General features: G+C 39.2%; 1 protein-coding gene across 2 annotated transcripts in view; it reads right to left on the bottom strand.

Annotated features, from left to right (window-relative positions):
• Positions 1-8,291: 8,291 nt before the first annotated feature.
• Positions 8,292-16,073, bottom strand: part of cd109 (CD109 molecule) — a 39,632-nt gene continuing 31,850 nt past the window's right edge. For both annotated transcript variants that reach the window (XM_036582166.1, XM_036582167.1), the window contains exons 28-33: positions 14,591-14,743; positions 14,440-14,505; positions 11,826-11,962; positions 11,528-11,684; positions 9,124-9,226; positions 8,292-8,998 (exon numbers count right to left, since the gene is read on the bottom strand). In XM_036582166.1, coding sequence (XP_036438059.1) covers positions 8,802-8,998; positions 9,124-9,226; positions 11,528-11,684; positions 11,826-11,962; positions 14,440-14,505; positions 14,591-14,743 — 813 coding nt within the window. In that variant the 3' untranslated portion in view covers positions 8,292-8,801. The remainder of the gene's footprint in view (positions 8,999-9,123; positions 9,227-11,527; positions 11,685-11,825; positions 11,963-14,439; positions 14,506-14,590; positions 14,744-16,073) is intronic.

The following is a 16,073-nucleotide window of genomic DNA, read 5'->3' as shown; positions in this document are numbered from 1 at the left end:
TTTTTGTGTGTCGTCACTATTTTGAAAGGTGCTACAGAAAAAAAGATTCAGCCTTGATTTTCAACTTTTGTAATGTGAACTTAGTTTGCTTCTTTTGTGATTTTTTTTTTTCTGGTGCATTTAAAAAAAGAACACAGCTTTCACAGATCATGTTGTTAGAACATGTGTTTGTGTTAAAAATAAAATAACATGTTGGTTGTGTTAAAAGTAACACAAAGGATGTTTTTCCACTGCAAAGTTCTGGAACTTTTGGCACTAGAAAACTAGAACTGTGCTTTTTCCATTGGCCATTTTTATGTTTTTTGTTAACTTCTCAAGATTGGCACCAACAGGATCTGATGGAACCTCAGGGAGTTCACTTGTGTTTGGTAACATGTCGCTGAAGCCACTTACAATTTAGCTTTATGAAGATGAAGTCGCTTCTCTTTCTAATTTTCCCGTTCCACCTTAAATGGTGCCGCATTTACCTTCGGCGCCTCAGTCAGAATTTAAGGTGGAACGGGAAAGTTCAGCAAGAAGCTGGCGAATGAGAAGCGACTTCAGCCTCGTAAAACAGCCAAAAGCTGAAAGACATTTTACAAGAAACTATTCAACTTTTGAGGAAAAGTTTTCTGGCGGAGATGGAAGAAAAGTGGCTGTAGCTAAAGCTTAAAGCAGAGCAGAGTAAGTCTGCGTTTTCATTTATATTGTTTAGTCTATACTAGGACATTAACACATACTGAGACATACTGGACATTAAATGTTGTGGCTCCCAAGGTGGTTTGATTTTTGTTGAAAGGACAAAATGGCTCTTCTGAACATTTGTGTTGTGACTCCTGACCTAACCTGGCTTTAATGCAGAGGGAGCCGGTCGGATTTCTCGATCATCCATGTGTGTTTTTGTTATGTGCCGCCCCAGACTGTCCAGGCACTGCACTTACCCACTTCCAAGTTCCGCCCTTTGCGTTCCGTCAACGTTACGTTATAAATTAAATATTTAGAAAATCGATTTTTGACGTTGAATGAATGGATTCAGAATCGTCCATGTCCGCATCGCGATGCATCTGAGAATCGATTTTTTCCCCCACCCCTAATTACTAGCATTTATGCTAGTATCCAAAATGAGGTTTTTTGCTGATATTTTCACACTCGACAGAAAAAATGTAATCTTTGCTTGATTTTACACTTGATTCTCTGTAAAAGAAAAGCACACTACATTACTGTATTATTTCATGTCAGCAGAAGTGGTGTTAATATAACGTGTAAGAAGATATGTTACCTCGCTTGTTTATATCTCCCAGCAGAAGAGTTATGTCACATACACGTCGCAGTTGATTACTTTAGCAATGTCAGCGTGTAGAACCGAAGCTTTCTGTTCACTACCCTGTTTCTATCACTGTGTAAAAGATGCACAAGACTTTCTTTCCTGTTGAATACACTGTTTGAATGTGCAAATGTGTGAATGTGCAGGCTCATTAAGAGCATAGTTTGGATTGGCAAGCGCTTATTTTTTTTTGCAAATGATGCTAGACTGTTTATGTTGTGTCTTGTTCAAAATGGTACTTGTGAGTCAAACTGAATAAAAACCTTTGAATGTTCGGCTTTGTTAGATCACACTCTTTGTAGGTTAACATATCCTCTATAGAAAACACACTTAAATGGGACATTTCCCTGCAAATATTTGTGCATTTATTGAGCTTAACACATCGAGGAAAAAAACCTAAAACAAACTAAATCAAATGTACCATAACTTTTGCACAGGCTATATTTTATGTTTTCTTCCAAATATGTTAAATTCAGCACATAAACAGTGAAACATGTGAAACGTGCAGAAGTGTGTTCTCTGTAGAGGATGTGTTAACTTGTTTTCACTCAGAAAAACAACAAAACATGTAGTTTGACTTGGGGCACTCAAACTTTGCACAGAACTGTACATATTAAAATAAATGCAACAACAGCACTGAGAAATCATGTTTGTTTATAAAGAAAATTGAAGATAAAACAGAAATGGCTACGTTTTTCTTCAGCCTTAACGGTTTAAATTGTTATTCACTGTTATTGTGACAGTTCCGCTGGTCTCTCAACCACGTAGAAAAAGAACTAGATTTAGCACCATAAGTTCTGTTGGTTCCCAACACGCAAAATGTGTTGTCTTAACAGTAGGCTATATTTGCCAAGCAAACAAAAGATAATTCCGTAAATAGCACAGTGGCTTCTAATATCTTGAAACATTAATACAGAAATAATTAGATGTGTGCAGTCACATGTTGTTTTTCTGTTAAGCATTTTACTACAGCTTGGAACATGTATTAGCCAATCAGATTTTAGAGCCAGAACCATCAGTTTTATAACAGTGATTTTAAACTCAGCCCGGATGTGCTCTGGGCTGCACGTGCTGACTTCATGTATACACCACACTGGTACATTCACGTGAGAAATCAGGAAGGGGAGTAGAACTGTTTGGTTTGAGTGAAAGGCTGCAGAGGCATGTTTTCACCAGGCCTTCTTGTTTACGTTCCCATGAGTTCTGGACGTGCGCTGAAGAGGACATCTTAGCATTGTGTTTACATTGGCCGCTGTGTTGTGATGCATATGTGTTTGCAGTATGATTTACTGAAAGATCAAATGCACAGCCAAGTTAATGGGAATATGGCTTCTAGGGGACCAGTGGACCCTGATTGTTTATGAAACGCTCTTAATGTTCTCAACTAAACCAGCTAGCAGTGCATTGAACCTTTTGCTTTCTGCCCTTGCTCTGCCAACTGACAGTCATTATCTTCCCAACTAGTTGTCTGATAATGATTAACAGTTGAAGGGATTGAAAATACCTCGCATGACAATTTGACTGATTGATTCCAGCACTGTTTGAGGCTTGTTTAGTGAGAAACGTCCATCATGTGACATTTCTGGGAGACATGGATAGGTTGTTGTCGTTCAAAACTGATTTTTTGATTTGTGTAGTAAGGAAATTGTTCACATAGACTGTAATTTGGTATTGCATAATTTGGTACTGTATAAACAAACTTTTCTGAGCCCTTTTCTTTGTAGTTTGTCTCTGTAGATGAATGTGAATGAAAACAAAAGTTCAAGTAAGTCTCTTACTGGGGGAAAACATCAAGAATAGTCAAACTAAAAATCTCACGTAAGACCTTCCACTGATACACTAGATGGTGTGCAGTATAACATGCTCAAAACAGTGTCCTCTTGATTACTGATCCTTCTGATATCTTCTAATAACTTCAGCTACATCTTACTGCAGGTAGATGCATGCTGGTAGAGGAAAGCAAGGCTATATATCCTTGTAAGTCCTTTTGATCCCATCATAGGTTGGGTGACCAACATATGGAAATTCAGGTACAAAGATCAGTATATTACATATTGCTGTTGGAACAAAACCTTGTATCTCTGTTTTTGGTCTGACCTTGGCCTTTCCCTCTCTGGCCATTTTGGTAGAGCTCCACCTACCTTGTGCTTAGAGCTGGGCGATATGGCCAAAAATGTTATCACGATAAACAAAATTGATATTGTTCGATATCGATACATATCGCGATAAATGTCAAATCATTATTTCTTTCAAGTTTGAAGGCTGATTTTTGCTCCTGGGTGGTTAATTGCTGTTTTAAACTATGCTTTATGGTCGGAACACGACAAACACTCACCAAACAGTGGAACATTTCACAGATCTGTCATGGGAGAGTGGGAGAGTGTGTCTGCTGAGCTGTTTTTACCAGCTGGAAAAGCATGGCTATTTTTGTAATAGTCATAATTTAAGAAAGAAAACAGATTATTTTAGCTGGTGCCGAGCGCTCGGCTACCCCGCTACTAATGACAGTATCACAGTATTCAGACACCAGCTAGCGACGACTGGATTTCTCTATTCAATTGTAGTAGTTTAAGGGGTGAACCTCAATATATCTGACAAACAAAGTCCTCCTTTTAGGTACGTTTAAACTGAAAGCAGTGCTTTTGTGTCTTGTTTGATCTACAGTATCATCAATTCTCCGTGTTTTGGAGTGACAGAGCGCTGCTTCAAGTTAGCCAGCTGCTAAAAACAGCTAGCCTGGAAAGATAGCGCTCTCCTGCTCTCCAATGCCTCAGCTTCCTCAGTTTACTTTCGTATAAATCAGGCCTGTAATTTACATTAACCCACTTCTTTCTTTCACTTTTGTTGCTTGGGAATGCACTAATATTAAAATATGACTGAGCACTGTAACAGCGCTGTAGTTGTGAGGATTGTGATTGTGATTTAACGCTGCTAAAGCTGGTTAGGATGTACAGAAAGAGGTGAGTTCGCTGTAGGACAGTACAGTTACACCACTGACCTCGTCGCTCACACTCGGTCACAGGAGAACAGATTGCCGGTCGCTCGACTCAAACAGGGAATGTATAACTCCGCGTTTCAGCCGTTGCTAAAGACTCATTTTACTCGTGGCCCCCTCCCTCTCTAATCATGTCGAAAAACTCGGAAGTGCGCCCTCTCCTGGCGACAGCAGAGTAGTGTCACTTTCCTTGCAGTAGAAAACGCCACCAAGGCTTTCGCTGAACATGGAAGTGTGCGAATGGTGTATTATATCGAACATTTATCGAACATGTCTTATCGCTCTATCGAGGAAAATTTATATTGTGATAATTATCGTTATCGTTTTATCGCCCAGCCCTACTTATACTATTAGCAGACTTGAGTAAAAGTGGAAGTACAAGTATTTTTTCTGTATTTCTACTTGAGAAAAAAATACATATATATAAATAAAAATGTACCTACTTGTGAATTTACTTAAGTATAAAGCAGAAGTAGTTTGAGCTGTAATATTATTTTGATGGGCAACTTCTATTAGGAGGAAGTTTTACTTGTCTACAGCTTCATACGTCTCGTTTATAGAACTCGTTCATTAAAATAATATAATACAAGATAACATTAAAACCACCTCCTTGTATACACTTACTGCCATTTCATCAGCTCCACTTACCATATAGGTGCACTTTGTATTTCTAAAATTGCAGATTGTTGTCCGTTTCTCTGCATATTTTCTTAGCCCACATTAACCCTGGTTTTCAATGGAAAGGGACCCCCACAGGACCACCACAGAGCGGGTATTATTTGGGAGATGGTCATTCTCAGCACTGTGGTGGCGTTTTAGTGTATGTTTTGCTGGTACAGGTGGATCAGAAACAGCAGTGCTGCTGGAGTTTTTAAACATTGTGTCCACTCACTGTCCACTCTATTAGACACTCCTACCTTGTTGGTCCACCTTGTAGATGTAAAGTCAGAAACAGTAGCTCATCTGTTGCTGCACAATTTGTTAGTCATCCTCTAGTCCAGGGGTGCACAACTCCGGTCCTGGAGGGCCAGTGTCCTGCACAGTTTGGTGACTGACCTGCTCAAACAAACCTGATTCCACTCTATTGATCTGTTAATTTTCATGGTTAGTGGGTATGTTTGAGTAGGGGAACTACCAAAGTGTGCTGGACACTGGCCCTCCAGGACTGGAGTTGTGCACCCCTGCTCTATTCCTTCATCAGTGGTCACAGGATGCTGCCTAGAGTATGCTGTTGGCTGGATATTGTTGAATATTTTTGGTTGGTGGACTATTCTCAGTCCAGCAGTGACACTGAGGTGTTTAAAAACTCCAGCAGCACTGCTGTGTCTGATCCACTTGTACCAGGGCGACAGACTAACTGGCCAAAACAACGTCAGTGATGCTGCAGTGCTGAGAATGATCCACCACCCAAATAATACCTGCTCTGTTGTGTTCCTGTGGGGGTCCTGACCTTGGCTAGGTTTATGGCTAAACGTCTCTGGAGGCAACATCCAAAGTTGACACAATTGTAGACACTTGAAAGCACAACTTTAAAAGCTTGCAGGCGAATGCACCAAAAATGTGGAGTACATAATGTATCATATAACCTTGTCTTGGCCTGCTCTGAGCGAATATCAAGCAGTCTCCTTACATTTAGATGACGTACCATTTTTATATACACCTAATACTAGACTAGCATATTTCAGTATGTCTTTTGGATGGCCCCACACTGCGGAAACCAAGGCAGACAGGGAGATTGAAATAAGAAAGAACAGCTGGGAGAAACATAGTGCCAAAGCGCTATAGGCTCAACAGCATCCACAAGTTCACCGTAGCTCCACAGCCTTGTCGCTGTGGGGACACTATTGCAACCGCATGAGGACAGTGGCTTAAAGGAATGATGAATAAATTCAAGACCGAGTTGGGTTGGATTTTTGGACTGCTGCATCGCATTGTGTTTCTCCAAGACCGCAAGAGGCAATGCTAATGAAGTGGCATAGCAAGGTCTATACGTTAGCTAATTTGAGCATTTTTTTGTCACTTGGAAAAAAAATGTGCCAAGTCCTCTGTGTTCCATGAAGTTGACAAAGGATCAATGCATCTTTGCAAATGGTCCACAGAACATCTTTTGCATATTAGGATGTCTTCTTGTAAATATTCAAGCTGAATGACTTTAACCTCTCTTTGTCAGTGCTTAGAACATGTGGATTTAACCAGGAACACAAGTTTTACTACAGCCTGAGAGCTAAAAATCTTACCATGTAATTTAAGTGATTACTGTGCTTAGTTGTGAACATGAGTGTTTATTTTAGGTCATGGCTGATGAATTTGAGAACTCAATTTACATGAGGCTAGCAATGCAATGTCTCTTCAGTGTAAGAGGCACTTCAATTCGTCCATCATAAGAATGGTGCAATAATTGGTGCAACCACTTAATCAACGGTCCTATCATCTGAAGATCGAGTTTGATCTTTGGCGATGCCACAGTCATCCGTGGCCAGATGTCCAAGAGTGCGTATACTTGTCCTCGCCCTCTCACCCCAAAAATTTCAAATAAGCATGTATATGTGTGTGACGTGTGCAAAGAATACATTACATGCAATAAAAAAAATTATAATTAATAATTCCATTTTGCTAGCTAGCTTGTTTTGCTTGTGTTATTGATCAGGACTGGCTCTACCCTTGTGCGGGCCTTGAGCAGGATTATTTTGCTTGCTTATGCTCTCTTTTGCCTTGTTTGGTGATTCTTCTGTGATTGGCTGTTCCTCATAAACGTGATGCTTTTATATGCACATTCACAAAGATTAATCATAGCTGGGATATCTAAAATTGGATTAACAGAGAAAGTTGATATCCCTTGTAGTAAAACGAGTTAACCACATCAGTGTTTGTTAGGTTTTGTGAAACTGAAACTTCAGAAAGCCTGTCTAAGTTGAACCTGTTTCCTAAGTTAGATCCCAGATTGGCTTTTTCTTGTGGTCCAAAACAAATGGCATAATTTTAACACCACACAAAATGAATAGATCCAGATGTGTATGTTCTTTTTTTTAAAAACACTATTAACCAATTGCTTTTTTTCTCCTCATGCAAGCATCTTGAAAAACATAATGGTACAGTAATAACCTATAAGTTGTTGGGGGCTTCTTAGAGGCCATGGGGCCCTAAGCAGCTGCTTATGTCACTTATTAGGTAGAGTCGGCATTGTTATTGATTGTACTCTGGATTCTGAATTTGGAGGGCGTGTTGAAAAGGGGTGTGTCTTTGTTTGCAATGGATGTCGACACAGTCCAGCACCAAAGGTTTAACAGGTTGTCTCCATCTATACGTTCTTGTTATGATATCACATCTGACCTGCAAGAATACCATGTGTGTTGAGCTATCCAGTGACGTTAAGTTAGTGGCAGTTTTACTTTCACATGCTAGCATTCACCCTCCCAGCTTAGTAGCATTGTGTGATGGGGATGACCTAGCAAGCAGATGGAGTTGCCAAGTCACATTGCAGCCTGTTTTTTTGGTATGATCTTATGTTTCAAGCACTTTGACTGTGAGACAGTTTAACTTGGACTCCAATTGCATGTATGTACTCAGATTTATAAAGGCTACTAAAATGTCTGTATTGCTAGTCTTTACTCTTTGCCCTTGACTGCTCCTCTCGCTCTTGTTCTCATTCCCTATCTCTGGCTGTAAACATGTCCCGGCCAGTCCTATTTATCACAGTGCATAAAAGCACGCTGGACATTAAAGTGATTCATTCCTAGTCAGGAGCTCAGCATGTGGAGTAAATCCCTGGCAGTTTACGTATGGCTCAGTCACAGTGTCTATCATTTACTGCACTTCAAAAGAGCCAGGAGGTGCTGGAGATTCTTTACAGTTCTGCGGTTGCCCAGTTAGCCTTTGAGTGAAAGTATACTTTTGCGCCTTAGTACAGAAGTATATAAAACCAAAATCTTTTTATTCAGTTCTTTATCTTGTAATTATTCACAATGTGTATTAGCATATAATCATTATCATCTGAAAAAGGGTGCTATTTATTTCTAAACCATGTTAATTCATTTCAAACAGCGTCAGAATTCTCTAAAAGCTGAGCAGCAAGATTCAACATCAAATGACAATTCACATTCTTACTAAAGTGGTAATATGTATAATTTGAATTAATTACAGTTCATTTAATTACACTGCATAAAAGTAATCCATTGAAATTATTTTTGTAAGTATACTTTTTGCACAGTTATTGCAAATTTGCACAGTTATTGCAAATTGTAAGTAAACTGAAAGATAAACTTGTGTTGCTGCTTTATTCATGTGGAAAGTACATTCAATGCATTACTTTTTACAGTGCACAGTAATATGCATATCTATTTTACTGACCTACTGCAGATATTTTGCAGTACTCACTTTGTATCAATTGACCACCACATCTGTATTTCCATTTTTGGGTTTTCTTTTCCAAATCCTGTTCCAAATTACACAACAGAAACTTTCACACCAATGTGAAGGAACCTCACATTTCAGTGAACATCTTACTCAGAAGCAAAGTGCTAAGGTGATAAGAAGAACAAAGGCCAGGCACTGAACTAAATAGTTGCTCTGGTGTGAAGACAGGATGCTATCATACACAGACACTTCATTATTTTCACACTGAGAGCAGTCTTTTCCACAGATATGACAAACTGGCAAGTCTCGTCTGGCCTCAGATGTATAGGTTTTCACTGTTTTCCTCCCTGCAGAGAATTAGGAAATGGGACGATGCAGTTGTAAACAAGAGTTGCTGAAGACATAAGATTCAAGCAAATAAAGCAAAGCAATTTGTATGAGATTTTGTCTGGATGGAATCAGAGTAGCTTACGTGGCTCATAGTAGTCATAAATGGCAACTGCTGCATCTTGAACACTGGTCACTTTGAATTCCATTGTGGTTGGAACTTCAATACATTCTTCAATCTTGGTTACCTGTGAGGAGAAAAACAGGAAAATTGATTCATTGTTGTAGCTTGACCCTTTGTACAATATGTAGAAGTGCATCATGAACCATCCATAACCCATTTGCGTCCATGCTTAATGTTTCTGTGATGGAATCTGTGATTGGTGCCCTCTTATTCAGATACAGGTTTTAAATAGCTTTTAAAGCTATGTCTTCAGCGCCTTCAGCAGACTGTGCTGGACAGTACTCACAGAAGATCTATGGGCAAATCAGTGAGTGGAAACTCTGGAGCCTTCCCAGTTACAAAAATCCACAAGCTATATAAACGAGAGTAAAAGGCTGGTCACAGAAGAGTTGAACCATTGACTGTGTGTATGGTATATATGATATATACACTCATTGGTTTGATTAGTAAACTGATGGAAATCACGTGATTCAGGTTAATATGAACTCTGAAGTAAATCAGTTAGTAAGGCACCAGTGAGAGTGAGAAGTAGTGTTTTAAAGCCCCTGTTGACATGGTTTAAAATGTTTACATTTTTGTTTTAAGAGTAAACGTATGCTGTGGAATAAGCATTTACCATGTTCAAGAAATATATACACATTAATACAATTTAATAGTAGATAGATGCTTCAAAAAATCTGAGCTACTGCCTGCTCAGAACTGTCTGGGCATTTCAGATTGTATAACTATTGACAGTGGCATCTCTCTGAGAACATAAACAACCCTGTACCAGTAGCAGTAGTGAGCATTTAGAAAAGCTTAAATAACCTTACTTGCTGGGAGTTTTGGACAGGATTTGGAGCAGCAGGAGAACAGACACTTTGTGAGGAAGAGGAAGGCAAGTAGCTGATGTATACATATTGCTAACTCTGACTGGTACTTTGGCAGATCTAATATCACCTGCACCAAATTAGTCCCACCCAACTCAAATGGAACACAAGAAAATGGCTGAAAAAAAGTAATTTAAAAAATCTCTCAACAGAAAAGACCAACATTATTCATTATTTGCCAGTTCATAGTAAAAACATCACAGAAACCATAGAAAATAGAACAAAGTGATGAAAATCAGTAGACAGGGGTTTTAAAATATATGCATTATATATCTGGAAGTTCAAAGAGGAGACCACTGTAATAATCCAAGAGAAAAACAGAAATGCATGTAAAAGCATTTCAGCTGCTGATGCAGTGAGTGTAGGATGGAGACAGGAAATGTTCTTAAGGTGGAAAAATGCTGTTTTAGTATTATGTGTGGTTAAAAGGAGAGAGCAGGATTAGATCTCCTTTTAACCACACTAGCAGTATGTAGGGGTGGATCAGTCAAAATGCGTACTAAAATCACTCAGTTTCCTAAGTGAAATGGGAGAGCCAAGAAGCATAACCAGTGTCTTGTTGCTATTAAACTTAAGAAAATTACTGCTCATCCATGTTTTCTCGTCCTGGAGGCAGGCCAAACAGCTAGAAGTTGGTCAGTAGGACTGGTATGGACATAGATTTCGGTATCATCAGCAAAACAAAATTATAACCAGGACCATATTTACAGAGTGTCTACCCAATTCTGATAGAATGAGAAGCGCCCAGAGTGACATAATGCTGCCTGCCGATGAGGTTGGAATGGAATCACTTTATATCTGTTCAAGTCTCACATAACTTATTCAGGGGATTGGTAAGTATATGAGTATCCGGTCCAGTGCTGCAGATAAATCCAAGAGAATTGATACTCTGTCCTGCATCAGAAGCACCAGACAGGTCATTAGCAACTCAGATGAAAGCAATATCTGTATTATGTATGTTCAAAGAGTTTATCAATTAAATGAGATGTTGAAGTTGATCTGCTACTACTTGTTTAAGGACTTACAGCCAAAAAGATTAACTTAGAAATAGGTCTGTAGTTTGTTGGATCTGCAGGGGTGTTTTTTTAGAAGAAGTACAGTATCAGCAATATTATTAATTAATTAATATTAGAAGCATTCTCAGCATTAGAAGCATTCTCAATCTTGGCTCTAAGGGGGCACAAAGCAGGCAGACAAGCCTTAACTAAAGTAGATGGAATTGGGTCCATATAGATTTAGTTTTGTAATGATGGTGCATAATGAATTCTCATCTGCAGTGTGTGGAACAGTGCAGTAATTGAAGAGCTATTGGGTCCACTCAAAGAAGTTGGGATTTAGAAAAAAGGAGAATTTACTGGAACTGGTGGTATATAGCATTTACTATGTCATGGAAATTATGGTCTGGAGGAGTCTGGCCCTGAGGCAGTCCATAACAATAATCATCTGCTCAGGTAGTCACATTGGCTAGAAATGAACAAATGACAGAGAACGCTCACTGAATCTAAGTAGAGGATGACTTTTCCTGGTGATGTCTCCACTCTTCTGACCAGGCTGTTTATGAGGATGCCATTCTGAGCCAAACTGAAGCCAGTGAGAAGGCCAACATCCAGAATAGCCATGCCGGTCTGATTCAACTCCTGGTCCTCTGATAACCTGAGAGGGATGCACATTTAAATACACATAAATGTTTTGTAGTCTAATCAAGAACCTTCTTTTGCATCATTATGCATATGCTTCAGTCGCACATTGTGACAATGTGTAATATCATTCAAGACATCAGTTTCAGTCTCTTACCGGAAACATATAAAAATGTAGATATTGTACAGGTCGTAGTCCATGACATGTATGTCCAAATCAAAGGCCTCGGGGGTGTGGGCATCACGACGTCTGCGGGACAGCCCTTTGGCCTCTATGTTGTAGAATGTAGTAAGCTAATAGAATTGGGGATGAAAAGAACAGATCAATTAAGGCTAATCACTGCCTTAATTATGACGCTTCAGTGTCTTCATTTGCACAAAGCTGAGTATGTGAAATAACAAATCATTTCCTTCTTTTCCATTGAAGTTTCAATCTGTTTTCACTTCTTGTTTCTTTTTTCTTTTTCTCTCTTTTTTTGCAAACAACAGCCCAGAGCTAGAAAAGCATCTCAAGATGTTGCTAGTATCTCACTGAGGAGAACAATACAACTCATTTGGAGTCAAGGGTACAGAAAGCTTCATGCCAAGCTCGCAGTGTAATTACGCATTGCTGTGGGTGAGCAGTTCTGTGCGCTAACAACAATGGAACATTTTCCCAATTACAGTCATTCTTTTTATCCGTGCAGTTCAAGAGAGTGAGTGTTATGACGCAGGGCGCCCTGCTTCCTGATTATCACTCACAGCTGCTGGACCCCTGCTTTCGTCTGCAATACCTTGTAAATTGGAATCTCCCAGGCACTGGCAGGCTCTCCAGAGGAGATTTCCAGCTGCCTATGCATGAAGTCATACTGCTTTAAATACACAGCTGAGATTCCATTGTAAAGGTCATGAAAATTTCCCATATCGGCTTTCAGGGTAAGCTATTGTGTTATAATTACATGTGCAATGGCACTGTCAGATATCATTACATATTTGCATATCCTTACATATTTGTCCCAGACTGCTTTTGACGTATCTGATTTCTTTGTCAAAGTCTGGATTTGGATTAGAGAAGCCAGCTCAACATCAATGTAAAGCAACGGTCTGCATGATATTTTAAAACAGGTGTGAACTAAAGGCTTTTTTTAATTAATCAACAACTTTAAAAGCACTAGAAGACCCCCAAAGAAATTCCTTTAACTGAATTGAGGAGAAACTTAAAACATCCACCGTTTAAGGTGCGTTTAAGGAGCTCACAACTTTTATTTACTAGAAAATATTCCCTAGCCTTTTAGCAGTTCTGTTGGTTAGCTCTTTATTTCAAATGTTAATATTAGGTTATAACAAGTTAACTTTATTTTACAGATATTTGTTTATCCATAATGTTTTTTTGTCTTCAAATTTACCAGGTCAGCTTATATCGCTCATATAAATCGTTTTTTGTTACTTCTGGAGTTATCTATTAATTCTAGTTCTTTGATATGGCAACATACATGTAGTGCTGGATCTGCTGGATGCTTATACCAAAACACAGAAGTTAACACAGCTTAAATGTTTTGAGTAAGCAGCTTGCCACAAAAATATTTTAAGTACAACTTGTGTAAATATGAATTAATTCATATTAATAAGTAATTTTCAGATTAATAAAGTAACTACTTTATTACTTTAATAATGGTGCACAAGTGAGGTAAGAACAAGGCAGCAAATGTTTGTCAACAGACTTTCATCCGTACTACACAAAGACATAGAAGCAAGATTAATACAAGAACTCTAGTCGCACCTGGACCCAATCATGGAGATGTGGCCTGTCCTACCAACCGGTGACTGATGAGAAACAGTGAGAAAGACAAAGAAGACTATCCCTTTCAATAAACCCAGTATCCAGCAATTAAACAAAAAAAGCTGCCTTCTGCCACACTGAAGGAGTAATTTATCCAGATCAGACTGCGAGTATGTTTAAGCTGATCTAAAACTTTTGATGTCTCAGCTTTAAATCTGGTTACTTTTGCCATGTTTAGTTGTTTTTTGATTTAAGCAATAAGGTTCAACTCTTCAGTCTTTGTAGTCACTGCATTTAAGGCACAGTTTAAAGATTCTCATTTTTACATTTCTATTGATTTAATGTCTTAAAAAAGACGGTTCTTCAAAGTTATTTTAGGAATGGGATGGATCTTTTTAAAACCATGAATTCTATATAGAATCATCCATCCATCCATCATCTAAACCACTTATCCTTCTGGGTCGCGGTGGGGTGCTGGAGCCTTTCCCAGCTGTCATTGGGCGGAAGGCAGGATACACCCTGGACAGGTCGCCAGTCCATCGCAGGGCAGACAGACAGACATACACATTCACACACACACACACACCTAGGGGCAATTTTAGCATGTCCAATTAGCCTGACTGCATGTCTTTGGACTGTGGGAGGAAACCGGAGTACCCGGAGGAAACCCACGCAGACACGGGGAGAACAGGCAAACTCCACACAGAAACGACCCTGGTCACCCAGCCGGGAATCGAACCCAAGCCCTTCTCACTGTGAGGCAACAGCGCTACCCACTGCGCCACCGTGCCGCCTATATAGAATCATTTCATGCTTAAATGGCTCTTTGAATGGTAAAATGATTTGTCATTCGTCAACATTTTTGAAAATGGTTCTATATATAGCATCAAAAAAGGTTATAAGCTTGACATTGTAACAACAGCAGAATCATATACACATTCTCCATCACTTTGAAGAATCATTCCACCATTTTAAATAATGGTAGAGGTTATGTGAGAGGAAGATACAGTACCTGGAACACAGCAAATCCTTTTCCCATTGCTGACACCCGGATATGGAGCTCCTCCTTGGCTTCAATCTGTTAAATTAGAAGCAGAATTACTCACAAAATCAACACAGACCTATAGAGTATAGGGCTCACAGTGGTTAATGTTGATGCTGACCTCTTGGCTCTGGTACAGGAGGTAGTTGCTTCGGTTTATAGTGAAGGTGGCTACTTCATCTCTGGGATCAGTCACTGTGATGGTGAGGTCAATCTGCTCCACACTGCTCAGGGTGGCATAGGCTGAGAGAGCCTGCAGTGCAATCACTGTGTCCTGAAAAGAGAACAGAAAATACAAGCTATGACAGTGATGAGAATGAGAGTTTCTTTTGATTGCAAGAATTTGCACAAAAAATCTCAGATTAAGGAATGATTAAGATTGGGAATTTCTACTATCACTCTCTTATTAAAACCTTGTTTTATTTTTTTTACATCAATTACAAGTCTAACTTTGCATGAACAAGGTGTGCCAATAGAAATTGTCCAAGTGTATTTGGAATAAAATCTTGTTAATGTACATTAAAACTACAAAAATTATTGCTTGTTCTCTAAGTTTAGTGATCATGTTGGAATCACAAAGTGAATAAAACGTGATCTAAGGACATTGAGCAAATTCAATAAAGCCTCTAAAAACACGGCAATTATTGGGGAAGGACTGTTCTTACGGTTAAAATATTTATATGGGGTTAAATTAGACCATGGGTTACTTTGTTACTTACACATTTGTGGATTTGTTGTTCTGTGCAGCTTTGTTTGGTGTCATTAGCGGAGCTGCTATCATGTGACTTGTAACAAGCAGGTGCGAACCTCCTGCGCTCTATGGAACATTTACCACAACTAATCCATCACCTGCCAACCATTAGATCACACATGAAAGGAGAAGGGAAGAATCTGCAGATAGCGGCAGGCCTGGCAGCTTTGATTAGGCCGCCTTTAATCTTAAAACAAGCTGCAAAACAAAGGCCATCTAAGACTAGACACAAGGCACGGGGCAGCTGGTCTTTAGCTTCTCAGAAAACTATTTAACGATCTAGCTCTTCACTGAGCTCTTCAGTATTTGCTTAAAATATTAATTCTATCTCAAAGCAACCATGCATGGGTCACAGTGAAACTTCTGATAATGTAAACTTCTCTCGAGTTATATAATGGAGAGTGTTCGACAACTCATTTGCAACCCATTTAAAACTCAGCTGCAACTGCAGCCAACTTAAGTTTCATGAAACAGTGATTCAAAGCACTGGTAATTCATCATGTGATCACATCGAATGACATCGCTTCAAATGATGATTTCAACTGACACCAGATCAATAGATCTGAAAATGAAGATGGTAGATGGGAAGATGGGAGATCCTTCTAATCAACTTTAGGCAAGTTTGGTAGTTTTCCATGTCATTAGTTTCCCAACCATGACAATAAATAGATGATTTCTCAACGGTGACAGGTAACTAGCCAGCAAGCGGTAACTGCTGTTTAAACGACTGCTTGTGCCATTAATTCTCCTTTGCACCAAAATCCCAACAGGTTCTGAGTATTAATTGGTTAAATGTGAGGTATAAACTCCACAGTAATGTGCAAATATTTGGGATAAAAAGTATCAGGTAGTT

The sequence above is a fragment of the Colossoma macropomum genome, unplaced genomic scaffold (assembly GCF_904425465.1).
Source record: "Colossoma macropomum unplaced genomic scaffold, Colossoma_macropomum, whole genome shotgun sequence".
Classification (NCBI taxonomy): Eukaryota; Metazoa; Chordata; class Actinopteri; order Characiformes; family Serrasalmidae; genus Colossoma; species Colossoma macropomum.
The sequence above is the reverse complement of the archived record's forward strand: the minus strand, read 5'-3'. Positions and strand labels throughout refer to the sequence as shown.